Source organism: Plectropomus leopardus, chromosome 23, assembly GCF_008729295.1.
Source record: "Plectropomus leopardus isolate mb chromosome 23, YSFRI_Pleo_2.0, whole genome shotgun sequence".
Lineage (NCBI taxonomy): Eukaryota > Metazoa > Chordata > Actinopteri > Perciformes > Serranidae > Plectropomus > Plectropomus leopardus.
The window spans coordinates 15,721,860-15,740,668 of NC_056485.1; the positions used below are offsets into that span (position 1 = coordinate 15,721,860).

The following is an 18,809-nucleotide window of genomic DNA, read 5'->3' on the forward strand; positions in this document are numbered from 1 at the left end:
ATTTGATTTCTTCCAAAAACACAACTAAAAAAGGCATCGAGCAACTTGGCATGAGATGTCAAAAAAAAATGCAAGAAATTAGGAAAAGCTAACAAGAAATGGCATGAAAACTGCACGAAAACAACATTTTAAGCACTTTTTTCAAGCCATTTCCTCAATTATTTGTTTGTTTTGCTTTACCAGTTTTCTTTTGTGTGTGTGTGTGTGTGTGTGTGTGCTTATTTTTCATGTTTTTGTGTTACTGTTTTCTAATTCCTTGACAAATAGCCAATTTTCTTGGTATGATAAGGGCCTGCCACTCAAACGTCGGTTTTATTTTGAAAATCTCCCTCCGGAAGCTGTGCGTGCACTATAGCTCGCCGGTGTGCTGCTGAATGTCCGTCCGCGCGGGGCTGCTGATCTCAGCCGGGCTCCTCCGGGATGATGAGCTGCTCCTCGCCGCCTTTTGTGCATTTTCGCCGCTTCGACTCGAGACGCGATTTTACAGCCGACAAAACAAAAGCTGCGCTCCCAAAAACGGAACCGAGCTGCTCTCCGGTGATATACGCGCGTGCAAACTTCGGACACTTGAGCGTCGGGAGAAAGTGAAATTTGGGGGCACTTTCTGCTGCTCGGCTCTTTGTGCTGCAGGTTGCAGCTTTTTCCTTTTGTACAGAAAGGTAAGACCCTCCTGCATGCATTTTAAGTGTTTTTATGTGATAACAACTGCTGGCTTTAATGCTAAAACTACAGAATTAACATTTGCTGCGTTGTTTTCAGAAATGGATAGTATTTCTGTATTTGTGCACGCTCGCTTTTCTGTCAGGGCTGATGAGCTGGCAGATAACACCATCGATCAGTGAAGCTGAAATTCACTAACATTGTGCACGCTTCACGACGCTGAAGTTAGCTTCAGATTCAGCGGTAATAATAATTTACATCACTTAACAACAGGTCCTCTGCTTTTGTATCTCGTGCGGTGAAAGCGCTTTTGGCTTTTAAGGAAAAGCCTCAATGCTGTCTTAAACCCATTTGAACATTTGAGAAACCTTGATTTTATCCATGAAAATACAAAAAAAATGAGGGATTTTACTCCATTCTCACATGTAGACCTCAATGGACCAGGTCCAGGCCGAAATTTACTTTATCTAGACTTGTCAAATCTGGATTACATTCACCCAGAGAGGCTAATTGTTATTTAGAATACAGTTTCAGGCTTGTGAAACCTTAATTATGTTTGAGAAAATGCAAAAAAAAAGGACATTTTACTGCATTTAACCATGTAAACCACCTTCGATGACATCCCTCTTGAAAACCACTATACTTAAACTGGTCAATTCTGCACTTAATTGTCACAGAGAAGTTAAATCTCATTTGTTTTATTTTCACAAATACAAAACAAAGGTTTCACAATTTGGAACAAACTGTATTAAATAATATTTAACCTCTCTTGGATATCCAGATTTAATACATCTAAATATAGCCCGGTGGTTTTTGATCTGGTTCAGTGTGGTCTACATGTGATAAATGCAGTAAAGCCCCTTTTTGTGGTATTTTTACAAATAGAATAAAGGTTTAAAAAATGTGACAGTGGATTTCAAACAGTAGCAAGGCTTAAAATGTGCTTTCATCACAGTAGGACTCCTGAAGAATTTATAGATTAGATTTCCCTTAAGTATACCCTTAACTGGTGAATGTGAAACTAACTTCAGCGTCGTGAAGCTGCTCACTTTGACTTGGGGCCCACTTGCCAAGTCTTTGCTCATTGTTATTATCCACGCACTTTAACCATTCTGCACTTTTACGCACTGTGTGCCAAATGCGCTGCGCGCTCCACGTCTGGTAGGTCTGTGCTCACGCGCATGTGAGGGGACTTTGCTGTCTGGTCACTAGTCTGTTGCACATCACTTCATGCTGGGTGTGTTCTGCTTTGTCTCACTCTTTGTGTTTCCACTTGCGCCTCTGCTGCTTTCAACAGTTTGCTCGCTGGTTATCACGCGCTTTCATTCATGCTGAGTGTTTTTGTGTGTGTTTGTGATGTGAAGGCCTCGGAGCCTGGGTTTGGGTTGCTTGAAGGAGCTTGTGTTGAGGCAACAGCCACGCCTTGCTGGCACACTGCCACCCTAAAGCCTGGAGGCCCCCAGGAGCCACACAGGCGGGCTGGTTACCCGAAGTACCGACCTGAGGCTGCAGGCATTTGAGCAAGATGCTTCACCCAGAACAGAAAGGTAAAGAGAAACATTTCACACTTGTGCTCAGCTGAAATGTGACAATAAGAGTTTTTTCCTTTGTTTACATGCAACTGAAGCTTATTATGTCACAGCATCAGTAGAGATTCTCACACAGCGTAATTATTTGTACATGGGTTATAATTTTCGCAGTGTGGTGACAGTTTTCGTGGCCCAGCTGTTCCCACACTGCACGTGGAGCCCCTCACATCACAGATGATGCTGAACAGGGAATCCTGGGTAAATCAATCAGCGGTGGATTGATCACAGTGTGAGTGGCTTGTCAGCGAGGTCGATGGGATTGACTGTCTCAGACCGGGTGGGAGAGACGGAGCTGGTTTTGTTTGTGGCTGAAATGATGTAGATTTGAACCTGTGAGAACTTCTTGTGTTGTGCGTGTGGATGTGTTGGGAAAATGACAGGAAACGGTACAACGGACCCACCGGCCACCACCTAAAAAATGTCACTTCAATTATCACTTACTGAGTAGGAAGAGACACAAAATGACCATAAATAGATTGAAAATTACTACACAGACATTCAAAATTACTACCAAGAGATGAAAAATGACCACAGAGAGATGCAAAAAAACGACAAGGAGACATAAAAGGACCACAGAGATGCCAAAAAACAAATACAGAGACATAAAATGACCATAGAGAGATGCAAAATGACTGCAAACAGATGCAAAAAAAACAATGGAGACACAAAAGGACTACAAAGAGACGCAAAATGACCACAGAGATGCAAATAAACAAATACAGAGACACAAAATGACTACAAAGAGATGCAAAAAAACATTGAGACACAAAATGACTACAGAGAGATGAAAAAACAATGGAGACACAAAAGAACTACAGAGACACAAAAGGACTACAAAAAGATGCAAAAGGACTACAAAGAGATGCAAAATAACCACAGAAATGCAAAAAACTGTAGACACAAAATGACTATGAAGATATGCAGAATGCCAACCAAGAGACACAAAATGAAAACAAAGAGACACAAAATGAAAACCAAGAGACATAAAATTAATGCAAAGAGACACAAAATGACTACAAAAAGAAGTGAAAACACAGAAGAGGGTGTGTAACGACCAAAGAAAGACGAGACAAAAAGAGACGAACCATACACAAAGTTGGTGTGTCTTGCTCCTATAGAAGACGGGTGGTGGTCAGTGCGAAAGGGGACCGTTGTCTCACGTCCACCCATGGTCCGTTGTGTCTGGCTCGAGCTTTGACAGATAAATATCCGACTGTCCGGTCCTGCTACTGAAAGACTTAATTTTTCATGCCTCTAGAGAACGTACGCGCTCAGGTCATTTCCATTTTTAATCGGAGAGCCAGCGCAGAGCTCTGTCTGATGTGATGATGTGACAGTGGCCCAGTATGGTCTCCGTTTTTTAAAATGTAGCGAGAGATGTTTTCCCCTGTACAGCGTCTATAAAAAAGGTGTTTTTAATGTTTTATTGTCTCTTCGGTCACTCCGGGAACAGAACATTGTTGTGAAGCCTTTCCTGGGAGGGTTTGTCTTCATGCTTGAGCTCATTTTCTTGCTGAAAAACAAACTGTCTCCCAGGTGGCGGGTTTCTTGCTGGATGCATCAGTTTTTTTGTGCAAGATTTTAGCACATTTAACTTAGCTGCAATAATTTATCTTCTGCCTTCAGAAGCCTTCCAGGGCCTGCAGCAGAGAGGCGCTCCCGCTCCCGCTGCATGGTGCTGGGATGCAGGGTTTGTTTAGTCTGATGGCCAAAAAGCTCAGTTTTGGTTTCATGACTCAAAGGACTTCCAAATGCTCCGTTGAAAACTGTAGCTGTTGTGAATGCTTTTCTCTTTGTCATTTTTCCATAAAGCTGCAGCCGATGAAGCAACCAGGCAATTTTTGTTTCTGCTTCCAAAATGTCCCAGTTGAGAGTGTGTGTGTGTGTGTGTGTGTATCACATGAAAGCCATTACTGGAAAAAAAAAAGTAGTGTTTGATGCGGAAGATGGACACAGGAGGTCATGGCACAAATTGAGAGCGCGAGCTTTGTTATTTCATTAAATGTCTGCTTGTTCTACATCCAATTTGGAAAGTACCTTTTCGGAGGGAAAAAACGGTTTACTGTGTAGTTGAAAACTCAAATTTAAAGGAATAATTCACCCACAAAATGACCATTTTCATATAATGATTTTTGTTTTATTCATAAAATTTAAAACCTATTGATGTTCAGTATACAGCACATGGAAACCATTACTCTGGAAATAAGTTGCAAGTGGAAAACAAATACAAGACATATAAATATAAAGTAAGTATTGAACAACAAAATCTTAACAGTAAAAGCGCATAAAATGAATAAAACACATTTTAAAAAAGAAGTTGTATTAGTTAAAAGAAAATAACATATTGATTTATTGATTAATTGGGGACCAACCAACCGAGACTTATATCAAATATCATGTTTCCTACTGGAGCAGGGCGTAATTACAACGGAAATTATTGATTTAAGGATTTTATGAATCAATACTGAATTGGGAAAAATAGATATCGCAATGCATTGATGAATCGATTTTTTTTTTCACCCAACCCTATGCAGTATAATCCAAGTCTCATTTATCCAGTGGTATGCTAAGAGCTTCCCAAAAACATGCATTTTCGCTAAAACAAACCCCATTAGTATTGTAGTCTGGCTTTGAAGAGAACTTGGATAAGTTAGACTTTTATTTTAGTTTGAAATTGTAAGCTTTTAGAAAAAAAATGCATTCGTTTGAGAAGAACTGAACATATGACTGGATGAATGAAACTTGTATTTTACTGCATAGGGCTGGGTTAAAAAAAATCGATTCTTCAATGTATTGCGATATCTATTTTTCCCAATTCAATATCGATCCATAACATCCGTAAATCAATCATTTCCGTTGCAATTACGCCCCGCTCCAGTAGGGGACAGTGTGAGTGTGATTGACGTGGTTCAGAGGCCCCTCTTGACCCCCAAACAACGTCTATTGTTGACTATTAGTCGCGTGTGAGCCTCGTGAGTCGGTGTTAAAATACTGCAACAATACGACGAACCTACGTAACCGTTTTAGCCGACAACACGCAGATGTTTTGCGACCTGTTGCAAACGCTAAAGCTGAGGATCACAAACAAACGCAGGTGAACCGACCTGTTGTCTGCAGACGACAGTGAACAGGACTCCTGCAGGGGGTGCACGCTGCGCGCGATCATCTCCACTCAGGTATGTACACCTATTGTTCTGCATCATAATAGCATTGTGCAAGACTTGTTTTATTTAATTTAATTTATTTATTTACTGTATACTAAGTCTGCTGTGTGCAGTAGAATAATTGTACACATGTATGTAGTTTTGCCTATGAATTTCATGATTTGGGAAAAAATGATTTGTTATTTTAATGTAAATAAATTCATTTTTAGAAATGTGGACCTGAAGGACAAACCCCATGTAGCAGGTACAACTGTAAGAGGACAGTAGGAAGACCTTTACTCGTCAAGTCACTGAGGCATCCTCGGTTGATAAAACTATGTAAGTTTAAACACACAAAGAATGAAAATAATGAGTGTGTGCACACACATAGTATATTTTGGTTGTGTTGTCTTAGTGATTATAACTTTATATTACAAACTTTTGCTTTACTAATATGATGCATTTCCTTTTTTTCAGCAGAATGAAGCAGCAGGAAGAACAAGAGGATAATGTTTTATTAATGTTCAAATGCCCTTTGAGTGACACCAAGACACGGTCTGTATTCATGTTCACGATAATAAGTTACTCACTGGGCTTTAATTATGTCAAGCATTTAGTATGAGTTATTGTGTTGTCCAAAACAAAGGCACTTTAAGCCTCATTATAATTGCACTTTAAAAAAATAAATAACAATAGTTATGTTTACTTTGTGCTGTTCGTGACTGCTGATCAGGCAAAAATGTGCACTTTTCTGTACGTAAACTGTTTCATTCTTTTATTAAAGAATAATGTAAATGGTAAAATACATTTGGTGTCAGTTTGTTCTGAATCATTACAGATCATGCACACTTTACTGAACACGTATCAGAAGGTATTCTAATGAATTATCTTTGTACATCGAAGCAACTGGATCAATATCGAACCGTGAACCAAAGAATAGAAACTGAATTAAATTGTGAGCTTCTTGACAATACCCAGCCCTAATACTGCATGAGTTGAGTGAGAGTTTGTAAATGGATGTGCTGATACAGTTGGAGGGGACTAATTAATGTACAAACGGTCATTTCATGGATGAAGTATTCCTTTGTAGCATTTGTAAATCAGTTACTCCTTCCATGCTGTATTGAGATAGTGAAGAAAACTTTGTTTTTCTTGCCTCCATAGTGTGTGACGAATGTAAAACTGGAGACAATCCTTGATAAATTGAAATCTTAGGGGCCTGGTTTAACAGCAGTAAAATTATATCGAAACATCTGTTTAAAGTCATACAATAAAAGTGACTGACTGAGGCAGCTGTAGATCAGCAACTCCCATGTTCAGCAAGTAAAATTACTGTTTTTGTGATGGAGTTTGGCTTCGAGGCGAGTGTAGATTTACATTTTTGTTCAGTTGCCTGTCGGAAAATTTCAAGCACATTGTTGGGTTAATGGGACTTGGATTAACCTGCATGAGTTGTGTGAGAGTTTTTAAACAGATGTTTTGATACTGTTTTGCTGTTTAACGTGGACCCAATTCGCTTCAATTTATCAAGATTTTTCTCAGTTTTTGGATTTATCGTACATCATGGAGGCAAATTTTTCTTCACAAACTCAACATTACACAGAGTGAGTTATTGATATAAAAATGGTCATTTTGGGGATGAGGTTTCCTTTAAAATGGAGGACGGTGACAGACTCAGAATCTGGTAGATGATTAGTGTCCGTTTCTGTCTTCGGAGGTTTGTATTTGAAGGCGAATTAGAGGAGGGGGTGCAGGGTTGATGTTCTGGTTGCCGTGGCAACCACCCCCCTCCTGTCTTTTCTCACCCCCAGCCTCCCATTCATCCCCATTGTAGTAGTTAAGCTCTGTTGCCCTTGGAGACCACAGGGGACAGTTGGGGAATGTGGCGAGTATGGATCACGCATGGACCCAAAGTGGAGATAAAGCAGCATAAACAGAGCAAAATATATTTTCTTTATTTGTATAAACACGTGGCATGCTCTCCAAGTCATCCAGATTTCAGTTTTGAATCATTAACGTATGAAACTGGAACATTTTAGAGCCGCGCTGATGTTCTGCCTCTGCATGTCGTGCACACTAGAGACTTGTATCCGAGAATAGTATGTGGCGTAATTGCCCTTTATTGGCTGAGCACACACTCAGGGCCAAATTACTTGAGTTTGCTCATAAAAGTGGGAAGAATGAGCCCGGCTATGTCCTGTGTGACACTTTCACACACCCCAGAGTGCCAACGTTTGAACAATGTCTCTCTTCATGTCGCTGTTGCTCGGTATGTTTCCCTCTGAGATGCTTTTTTTCCAGTCTGATATGACAAATTATCCTCCCTCTCCTCATTTCTTTCTCTGCCTCCCTTCTGTCTGCTCTCCACTTTCTCTCACACTGTCTTTTCCAAAATCAACATTTCGATCATTTATCTTCTCTCACCCCGTCTTCCTCTGTTTCCCAGACCTCCAAGATAGATTCCCTCAGGAGTAAAGTGGACTTGCTGCGCCTCCCTCTGGCCCTCTCCACCAAGTCCATCAGCAATCGGAAGAGCCAGCTGGGCGTGATCTGGGAGAAAGGCGGCGGCGGCTTGGGGGCAGGAGGGGCCCGGAAACCCCGCCCACCGCCAGCCTGCGACATGGACAACGAGTCGACGTACTCGGGCTACTCCTACAAGTCGTCCCAGTCACGAAGCTCCCGCAAACACAGGTAGCCGACCACAGATTTGACTGTGCTGCTTTCATTGATTTATGACATTAATTTGTCAATAAACTGTTTAGTTTTTAAAATGTCAAAGTGAGAATTTACTTTTTATAGATTCCCAGAGTTCAAGTTGACGCTCTCACATAGTCTGTATTGTAGAACCAAAAAATAATCAAGGCTTTATTGTGGTTGTTTTTTTTCACTTGCTCGGTTGGGCGGTCAGGTGGTCAGAACTCGACCTGCCGAAATCAGTTTTTGCTTTCTTTTTGCATGTAGTTCTGTTACGCTTCAGCACCAGCGACAGCAAAATAGTAATAATAATTCTGGTAGTCCATCCATACATCTCCGTCTCATTTTCATGAATGTGATATCGCAATAACGCCATTAGAAAATGTCATTAAATTTGGCCCAAACATCCACCTTGACGCAGCGATGGACTGATTTGTTTTTTCAGTCCTTAATTGTTAGTTGTTAACATAGAATAAACACATACAAACAAAAGGTCATCAATAAAAGGTACAACATTATGCTTTAAGACGTAGAGGTAGAAAATTTCAAACGTTGGTGCCCTCCAGTGGTAGTTTTAAAGAACACAGAGGATATAAAATGTGCATAAAAGTACATAAAAATGTACACAATGAAAAACAGTAAAAAGGGATAGAGATTTTCGTTACTTTGCTGTATTTAGTTTTGTTTATACATTTTAACCAGAGTCTTTCATGATTTGTTTTAGCTCGGCAGATTAGAGTTTTACCACAAAACCCCTCAAATAAACACTTCAGTGACAAGAGGATTATACTGTATATAACCAACCAAGACATTGTCTATAAATAATAAACCATCCCTGACTTGTACACTTTCTGTTTCTCCAGGGAGAGGAGGGACCGGCATCGATCGAAGAGTCGTGACAGCAGCATCCGTGGAGACAAATCGGTGACCATCCAGGCTCCTGTAGAGTCGCTGCTCGATGTAGAGTCCACCAGAGGCGACGACAGGGTCGGTTTGATTTCAGGCATTCCTCTTAAAGCAATATTTCACCCAAAAATGAAAATTCTGTCATTATCTACCCCCCCTCATGCTGATGCAAAGTCAGGTGATGTTTTAAAGTCCACAAAACACTGCTGAAGATTCACAGAAAAAAAAGGTGTTCATCTCCCAAAATGTTGAGGCAAATGTTGACCAGGATTCAAACGGGAAAAAAAACATAATAAACGCAGCTCCCACACTTGGAGCTAAAGGTTACAAAAAGGCCAAAAAACAAAATGACATTTTCCAAAACAACTTGGCACGTGGGGGCTTCAGGATACTTGGACTTCCTCTGACTAGCAGCATGGAGCCATTTTATGGTTTTATTCTGAAATGTTTTTAAACAATTGAATCCTGGTCACCCTTTTCTTCAGTTGTTTGGGAGATGAGCGAAACACCTTTTCACTCATCCGAAAAAAATCTTCTTTCTACTGTCTCTTCAGGATGACAACTGGGGCGAGACGACGACGGTGGTCACTGGTACCTCCGTGGACAGCATCTCTAACGAGGATCTCACACGGCTCTCTAAGGACCTTGAGGATGCTTCGCCACTGGAGTGTCGCCGTTATCTCGGCCCGGCGTTGGGCGCCGTCCTGGGGCTCTTCGCTCTGGTCACTCCTCTGGCCTTCCTGGCGCTCCCACAGCTGCTTTGGCGGGACACACTGGAGCCCTGCGGCACACCATGCGAGGGCCTTTACATTTCTCTGGCCTTCAAGCTCCTGATCCTCCTCATCTCCACCTGGGCGCTGTTTCTCCGCCCGCTCAGAGCCACTCTGCCGCGCTTCTTCATCTTCCGCTGTCTGCTGTTGGCGCTGGTCTTCCTGTTCGTGGCGTCCTATTGGCTTTTCTACGGGGTGCGGGTGCTGGAGCCCAGAGAGACGGACTACAGGGGGATTGTGGGATATGCAGCCTCTCTGGTGGACGCGCTGCTGTTCATTCAGTACCTGGCTCTGGTGCTGCTGGAGGTCAGACATCTGCAGCCTGCTTTCTGTCTCAAGGTGGTGAGGACAACAGACGGAGCCAGTCGCTTCTACAACGTGGGACATCTCAGGTCAGCTTGTGTGGAATCTAAAGTTTATTTGTCGTTTTTATGCCTCCTCTCCAGAAACGTCCGGAGGCATTATGTTTTTGGGTTGTCCACATGCAGTAGAGGACAAATTACCTGAAAGACACTTGAGCACCAGCGAGTAATCTAAGCAGAAAATGACTGTGGTAGATATTAAAGACGTGTTAAAATATTACTTGAGTTAAAGTCTTAAAGTATCTATTTGGGGTACTTAAGTGTCAAAAGTAATTGTATTATATTAAATATACTAAACCACTGAAAGTAAAACTGAAAGTACTAGGCTACTAGTAAAGGGGACAGATTTGATTGAGTTTATTTCTTTGTAACATACACCACCGTAAAAATGAAACATACATTACACTTGAAGAAAAACTTAGAGCATTTAAAGAACAAAATCCAGTTTTTCTTGACCTCCCGTTTAGGGTTGCGAATTGTAAGCACTTTCCTTTATCGATTATTGAAAAAAAAATTACCAATCGATTCATTTTTATTTATAAAAAGCATATAACCTTTGCTGATTTACAACAGTAGCAAATGTATTTTTTCCTCAATCGAAGCTCAAAGCAACAAAATTGACAAAACTCAAGTAAAGTACAGATACTCCCAAAAAATACTTACCTACCGTGACAAAGTACTCAAGAACACCTATAGGAAATTTTCTTCAAAATTGGCACAAACTTCCACTTTTAGTCAAAAATACTCTGATTAGATTTTGGTTTTCATGCGTAAAAAGTCGAAGTGACTGTGACAGCGTGTCCGTCTCACTCGCAGGAATGTGACATCTTAAGAATGCCTTCATGAAATATCAAATTTGAGGCCAAGTGGACGTTTGTGCTATATTTAAAGAAATTCTCTCAAAGCAGATAATGCTTTCAAAACAATGGGACGGACAAACGGACAACCCAAAAACATAATCCCTCCGGCCATGGCTGTCACCAGCGCTGAGGCATAATAAAAACAATTATTATTTTTCCAGAATTCTCTCTCAAATTTGGTTGAAAACGGTATAAAGAAGCTCTGAAAAAGCATCAAATTAAAGTGTCTGACACCCTGCAATCAACCCCGCTGTCCAAACTTTTTGAGCACTGCCATAAACACGGGTGACCTAACCTCGATACCATGCCTGAGCGAATCCTGAGTAAACACAGATGGAGGACTGAAGCTGCCGCTGCTCCGTTTGCACGCGCCCCATGCTGCCTCCTGTGCGGGCGCAATATGTCACCGTATTGTCGACCAAATGTTCACATATCAGCTGCAACTCTTGACTGCGCAGAATAACACATAATTCTCAAAGGGATCCTGCAAAATGATATGCTTTTTATATCTACAGGCAGGTTAGTGGACATAATTCAGTATTCATGTGCCACTTGAAATTATGCACAATTTGTCCTCGTACACAGTGACAATATACCCAAGCAGGACAACATTTTTGATATTGAAATATCATATACTGATAATTCTGAGGGATTTGCTCTGTCTGTCGTGGGGCTTCGTATTCCTGCAGTACAGCAGACTCATTTTTCGTATGCATGCAGCCCAGAGTTAGAGGCTGTTTCTGCCTCGAGTGGTTCACCACTTCCTTCATGCTCATGTTAACGCCATGAAGCTATCAAGTCATCAAAGGTGATTTACAGCTTATATCGACTCTTTGTGTTAACACCCGCCAGTTTAAGGGAACCACTTTCTTTTTCTTCCTCTGTCTGGTGCAACACAGCATTCAGCGGGCCGCAGTGTGGGTTCTGGATCAGTACTACAGTGACTTCCCGGTTTATAATCCCGCCCTGCTCAACCTACCCAAGTCCATCCTCTCCAAGAAGGTGTCTGCTTTTAAGGTCTACAACCTGGGGGAAGGTAAAACTGTCCTGTGACCAGTATTTAGTCCTTTCTGATCAGCCCGTTCTGCATTAGAACAGTTCCTACCGTGCATTTACAAAACACTGAACAACGTCACAGTCGTACTACATCGCCTGCAGTTATAGGATTATATAAGAGAGTCTTCCCTCTGAATTTGGGCAAATTATTTTGCAAATTCCCCAAATTATCCACTGACTAAAAATTGCTATACCTGGCAGACATACCCAAGACTTTCTGGATTGCTCTGTTTGCCTATTAGTTAAGTTAACCTTCAAACTCTTAGACCACCAAAGATATTGAGGAAGTTATTCGTGTTTTTATTACGCCTGGCCTGCATCTTTTGTATGCGGGGGTAGATCCGTTGGCACTGCAACGCCTGTAGTTTGTACAAAATGCTGCTCCTCATCTTCTAACTGGAAAAAGAAAACCGGACCACATAACTTAATTAGTGTTTTTTAAGGTTTTAATGGTCTGCCTTATTTAGAAGAATCACTCTATCTTCATACTCGAGTTAGAGCTCTGAGGGCGACTGATCAGGTGCTTTTATGTTTCCAGAAGTAAGAAAAAAACTATCAGTGACTCAGCCTTTGTGGTGGCTGCCCCTAAACTCTAAAAACCGCTCCTGTGTTTCTATTGTTGTTTGCTTCTGTATTGATCCGTTTGCATTTTATGTCTTTAAAGAGATTCGGCCAGCAGTGGTTGTTTTAAATGTGTTCTACAATAAATTTTGACTTGATTTAAAATCAGCGTTTCTGTCCACAGAAAATGGCACCAATAACTCCACAGGTCAGCCCAGAACCATGATCGCATCCGCTGCTCGTAAAAGAGACAACTCCCACAACGAGTACTACTATGAGGAGGCAGAGGTGGAGCGAAGGGTCCGCAAACGCAAAGCCAGGTGAGGACAAACCCCAAAACCAGGTATAACACATCCATATGAAGCACATACAGACTGAATTTGGAAGCTGTGATGGAGCGTAATTGATCGGGTAAAGGGTAGACCAATCAAACGACACCCAAGTACTAAAGAGTTAAAACGTTTGACTCAGTGTGAATATAAAAATGTCGATTAGAGCAGCTTTAGATTTAAGTTAGAGTCTCACGCACACGGCCGATTCTCCTGCCAGACTGGTGGTGGCAGTAGAAGAAGCCTTCACCCACATCAAGCGTCACCAGGACGAGGACGTGACTGCGTCCTCCCCCAAACACCCGCGGGAGGTAATGGACCCGCGGGAGGCGGCCCAGGCCATCTTTGCCCCAATGGCGAGGGCCATGCAGAAATACCTCCGCGCCACCAGGCAGCACGCCTACCACAGCATGGAGAGCATCATCAACCACCTGCAGTTCTGCATCACGCACAACATGACCCCCAAGGTAACTAGTTTCATGGTACTTCAAGGTACTATTACTTGTATATATATTTTTTAAAATTACCGTAAGGATTTTATAGAATTTTTGTGTTTCGTTTGTCTTTTTTTCATTTCAAATTAAAATGAATTAATCTAGTGTTATTTCATCTATTGCTTTATGCTTTCAGATATGTATTTTAACATTTTGTTTAAGCTTTTAAAAGTTTATGGGGTTTTTTTGTTTGTTTTTTTTGCTCTGTAAAGCTCTTTGTAATAGTGTTTTGAAAACTGCTTTACAAATAGTTATTAGTTTTTGTCCTTCACTTTCCATTACCCAAAATATTTTCAGCTTTCTTCTCATCTGAGTCGACATTAATTACTGTGTTAGGCTTAAGATCTTCAGACGACTTCTATTTATGTGTGTGTGTGTGTGTGTGTGTGTGTGTGTGTGTGTGTGTGTGTGATCTAATTATAATGATAAAATATGCATCCATATATTTTTCAGTTGTTTCTAAACAGAGAGCAAGAGAGACGAGCAGACACTCTGAAAAGCACACACAAACACACAGACACACAAGCAAACAGAGACAGAGCTCTCTCTCTGATTAGAAGAGGGCGGAGCAGCTGAGTCATTGCAGACAAATGTGCTTGTGGTGTAGACAGCTGAGTGGCAGCTGATGGGTGGTTGTGTAATCATTAACCTCAGTTCACTTCCCTCTCCAGTGCGAAACCAGAATAAGAGCACTTAGCATGCATTTTGAAACTGAAATTGTAAATTTGGTTAAATATATTTGGTATGCAGCTCTAAAGTTATGTCATGTTTCTAACTTGATATTTAACCTTTACTGACAGCGTATTAGTATAACTACTCACAAACTAATTTGCACATATTCTTCGTGTGTGTGTGTCTCAGGCTTTCCTTGAGCGTTACCTCAGTCCTGGTCCCACCCTCCAGTACCTGGAGACCAGCAGGGGGCGCCAGTGGACACTGGTGAGTGAGGAGGCGGTGACTGCTGCCCTGCGTCAAGGCCAGGTCTTCTCCCTCAGACGTCTTGACTTCTCCCTGGTCGTCACAGTGACACCCCTCCCCTTCCTACGCCTGGGCGAGGAGTTTATCGACCCTAAAAGGCACAAGTTTGTCATGAAGCTCCAGTCAGAGACATCCGTGTAGGAGGGGGAGGGTGATTCTTTTTTTAAAAGTGGTGACAACCAAATGACGTGGCTTAAAACATCATGGAGTCACAGAAAAGTCAAAGCAACAGAAAGACGCTATTACAGACTTTGTTCCCTCAAAAAAATCTAAAAATAGACATTTGCCTGAAGTGCTGACTGTTAACTTCTGATATTGCAATACACTGTGTTTTCAGTATAAATGATACTGAAGTATTACTCCTTTTTCTGGTATTTCCCCCGCACATTTGATGAAAGACATTATTTTGGTAAAAATGACCACTTCAGTTTTAGCCACATTTGTGATATAAGCCCCATTTATTGAAGATAATACCCCGGTGTAGTATGTTGACTGTAGTAATTGTACAAGACTTTCTGAGTGCGCGCTGACCTTTTATATGCAGTCAAACTTGAGAGGCTTCGCTTTAGCTCGTCCTTTTTCAGAGCCAATCTCAAAACTTGTTTCACTTTTTACTTGAACTTCTTGTTGGGAATTTACAGGCTACGGTTTGGAGAATCAGGCGTAGTCTGACTTAAATGTCCCCTGGACTTTTGTCAACTTTTGGACATTGACACAGACTGAATCAAAGGGAGGTGAAACTGCTCATGAACTGTTTCCCCTTTTTTCACTTCCACAGAATAGTTTACTGAGAAGTGGACATGCATACTTTAATCAGAAAGTATGAAGTGAGAAACACTGGACAGACTTTAAATACACTGAGAAGAACTTTAACTTTTTTTAGCACAATGTAGATGCTAGTATATGTCCAGTAACACTGGTCGTGGATGTATTAACCACTACATTTGGGGTTTGAGTTGGATTTGTTGAGCTCCAGCACAATATAACCACGCAACACCAATGTGCTTCTTCTTGGCAGCTTGATGTTTTTTTTAATGTTTTGTAAAGCGAGTGTGTGAATTTGTGGTTAAACCAAGTAGAAAAGAGAGTAGACCTTAAAAAATACTACCGATTTAGCTTTGCCGAAAAAAATCCACCAAACTCAATTCGACAGAACAGGAGATAATCCTTTTGTATTTTTCTTCAAACAAAAATTGGCATCGACATGATCTTCGGTCAGAGATTTTGGCTGTTTTAGCAGCTGAAAGCGATGTTTCAATCACAGCAATTAATGCAAATTCAGCAAATTCAGCCAATCCCAAATTTCTCATGCTTATTAGGTTTACTGTTGCTTTGCTAGTGATTTTGATAGACCGAATCTACCAGCACAGAAGCCAAGCAATGTACGTATTTTAGCCACCTGAAAAAATGATCAACGCGTCTGGTGGCCTTGAGGTAACTGCTTCAGGTCCAGGTTCAGCTCCTTTGAAACCAGCTGTCTGAAGGCAAGTTAAAGTGGTTAAAACTTTACTAAAATTTAAGTACATTTAAACGGACTAAACAGCCTTTTTCTAGGTGGCTAGAAACTAACCAACCACACAGAAGTTATAGTAAACAAACGTTGTGATTCGACCAAATTCTCTCGCATCTGTTTTTGGAGCTGGTGTAGAGAAGCTGCGGTGCCTCACTCTCAAAACTGTAAGCATCTTTGTCCCTTTGAACTTCCATGTCTTATTTGTAACAATCATGCCAATCTCTCTGCAAGACGGTGATTGTATTTGCACAGGTCTGCAAGCCTAATGCCCCGAGCGGCTAGCTTCGAGCAGAGAGGAGGAGCAGGTTTCAGACGTCTGGTAAGCTCGCTTCTTTCTAAATCCACACACCCTGGTGACATCACTTAATCACTCATCGCACTTCTAGGTTTGGTTTATTTCATTTTATTAAATTTTACAAAACGTGGACGCAGTACATGTGCACATGTGTGTGTCTTTTGTGAGTCAGAGATGTTTTTTTAAAATTACAGCAAAATTGTTGTGCCACTAAAAGCAGTTTACATGTATATTTCGGTGCCGTTTTCCAAGGTTGTATTTTTCCTGTTTTTCAATGGATTTCTGTCGTACTCTGTCGAAGCAACAAACACTTTGAAGAACATTGTCTTTAAAATCAAGTTTATTACTGTTACACTGTGTTTTTCAGGACTAAGTTGATGTGAAAGGTCTTAAATAAATAATCTAAATCTAAGTGTTAAGTCACATGTGTCTCACAAGCCTCTTTTTCAGGAAGTTAACACTGCGTGGGAGTGTGGCTGTAAAGCCAAGATGACTAGTAAAAATTTCTATTGCTTCGTATACATGTCATTTTGAACCCCTTATACCTGTAGCTATTGGAATTCACAAAAGAAAAGTAGTCTTATATAAAATGTAACAAAATATGGACATTACAGAATATAAAAACTAGTCATTTTCGGGATTTACTCTGATCTAAAGGGAAAGGGATTTTGTTTTAAGAATGATAAATGTGATGATTTTTTTTGTCCTTTGTGAAGACAAATCAACAAATAACTTTGAAAATATTTAGATTTAATATTAGTGTAGAATTTATCAGGATACACAAAAGACAAATACTTGGTTACTGTAGGAGGATAATGCATGACTGGTAATGAGTTGTCACTGGAAATTTTAAGCACGTGTTTTTACCATGAAAAAGGAAGAGGAAGAGTCCTCCCTTCTCTGCGTCTCAGTGTTTTCAGCTCAGATACGATGAAACTTCAAATCCTCCTCACTCTAATCCTCCAAGGTAGGGACTGTTTTCATTTGCTGAAATGAGCAGAAATTCTCAAAAACCTTGAAATATTTAAAATTACATTTTAAGAGTGCGTGAGTGGCTTTCTGCCAGACCGTCCAAAAATATAATAACTGATAGACTGTGACGGTTAAAAAAAAAAAAGGCAAAGAAATTAACACATATTATAAAATTCACATTTTCAACCACTCATCAGTTAAAATGTCTCTTAGGTTTACTTAAATGTTGGATATCATAAGTAAGGAAAGTATATTAGTTTTGTTATGTTGTTAGTTATTTTGTGCATTATGCACAAAAGCAGGAAGTGTATACATTCAGTGGTGTAAATAACGTAACTTGAACTCGACAAATGCAAAAACAATAAAAAAGGATACTATGTCATGAAGGACTCATATAGTATGGCATATCAAAAATAAAAACATCATGTTATAGTATGACATAAAGATGTATTCAAAATTTGTAGTTTAAGATGTCGTCAAAAGATATTAAATAGTTTTATTATACTTGGTTGTTAAAAGAAGCACAAAAAGTCTAGTATAGTGTGCCGTCAAAAATAGTATGAATATGTGACAGTATACAAGGTACATGGTAACTTTATTGTCTTTATTCTTAAATGAAGTTATGAAAAAATGAAATTTTTAAGGTGATAAATCCTGCTACATCTTTTGGCGTCGAATAAGAAATTGAGTAGTCTCAAAGCTGCTTCGTAGTCTGGTGGTTCTGCAGTAGATATTTCTTTATCTTTTTCCAGATGTTGAACAGACTGTGGCTGGGGTGGCTGCTGTTTTTCAGTATTTTTTGGGCTCTGTGCACACACCTCACTTCACCGAGGTCACTGATGCTCTGTAGATGGGAACCAGTGATGTTCTGGGCAGTTTTAATCACCTGTTGTAGACCCTTCCTGTTCTGGGCCTTTCATGAACCGTGCCAGTTTGTGATGTTTCCAGTCAGTATGCTTTGTTTTTCTTTAGAAGTTAAACAGGATTTTGCTCTGGAGGTTTTCGTAGGAAGTAGCACCTTTTCTGTGCTTTTTTTTAACCTGGGTGGTGATGTGTGATAACCATAATAGGTTCTCAGTGAGAACCCACTATTTCCAAGGAACCTTTAGCTGTTCACCTGCTCCACCTCAACTCCGCTGATGTAGACAGGAGTGTGTCTTTGCCTCCTTTTTTCCTCAAATCAACAATTAACCCCCTTTGTTTTAATGACATTGAGCAGTAGGTTGTTTTCTGTGCACCACTCTGCAAGATTGTTGATTTCCTTCCGATATGAACTTTCACCATTGTTTGTAGTACGGCAGATGATGGTGGTGTCTTCCGTATACTTCACAGTAGAGTTCTCCTGATGTCTGGAAGTGCAGTCATCGATGTACAGTGTGAACAAAAGGGGGCCGAACACACAGCCCTGGGGGACTCCAGTGTTGTATAATAATGTAGAGTAGCTCTTGTGAGAGAGATGATAAAAGTGTCAGTTAAAACATTAACAAGCTGATCAGCACAGGTTTTTAGTACACGTCCAGGAATGTTGTCTGGGCCTGTGGACTTTTCTTAAATTCTCTCTCAGCAGGAGTTTTTTTTACATGTGCTTTGGTCACTGAAAGTGGTCGGTCCTCTAGAGACAGAGTAG

General features: G+C 40.7%; 2 protein-coding genes across 7 annotated transcripts in view; both read left to right on the plus strand.

The window, feature by feature from the left end:
- The first annotated feature begins 375 nt into the window (after positions 1-375).
- On the plus strand, positions 376-16,505 carry LOC121962543 (vang-like protein 2). Its single transcript, XM_042512809.1, has 9 exons — positions 376-659; positions 2,025-2,207; positions 7,839-8,083; positions 8,950-9,073; positions 9,547-10,154; positions 11,884-12,020; positions 12,786-12,921; positions 13,151-13,397; positions 14,286-16,505. The coding sequence occupies exons 3-9, from the start codon at positions 8,013-8,015 to the stop codon at positions 14,541-14,543; spliced, it is 1,581 nt and encodes a 526-aa protein (XP_042368743.1). The 5' UTR covers positions 376-659; positions 2,025-2,207; positions 7,839-8,012; the 3' UTR covers positions 14,544-16,505.
- Positions 16,506-17,111: 606 nt separating this feature from the next.
- The window catches only part of si:cabz01074946.1 (CD48 antigen), a 46,282-nt gene continuing 44,584 nt past the window's right edge, over positions 17,112-18,809 (plus strand). For all 6 annotated transcript variants that reach the window (XM_042512013.1, XM_042512012.1, XM_042512014.1 and 3 more), the window contains exon 1: positions 17,112-17,177. In XM_042512013.1, coding sequence (XP_042367947.1) covers positions 17,141-17,177 — 37 coding nt within the window. In that variant the 5' untranslated portion in view covers positions 17,112-17,140. The remainder of the gene's footprint in view (positions 17,178-18,809) is intronic.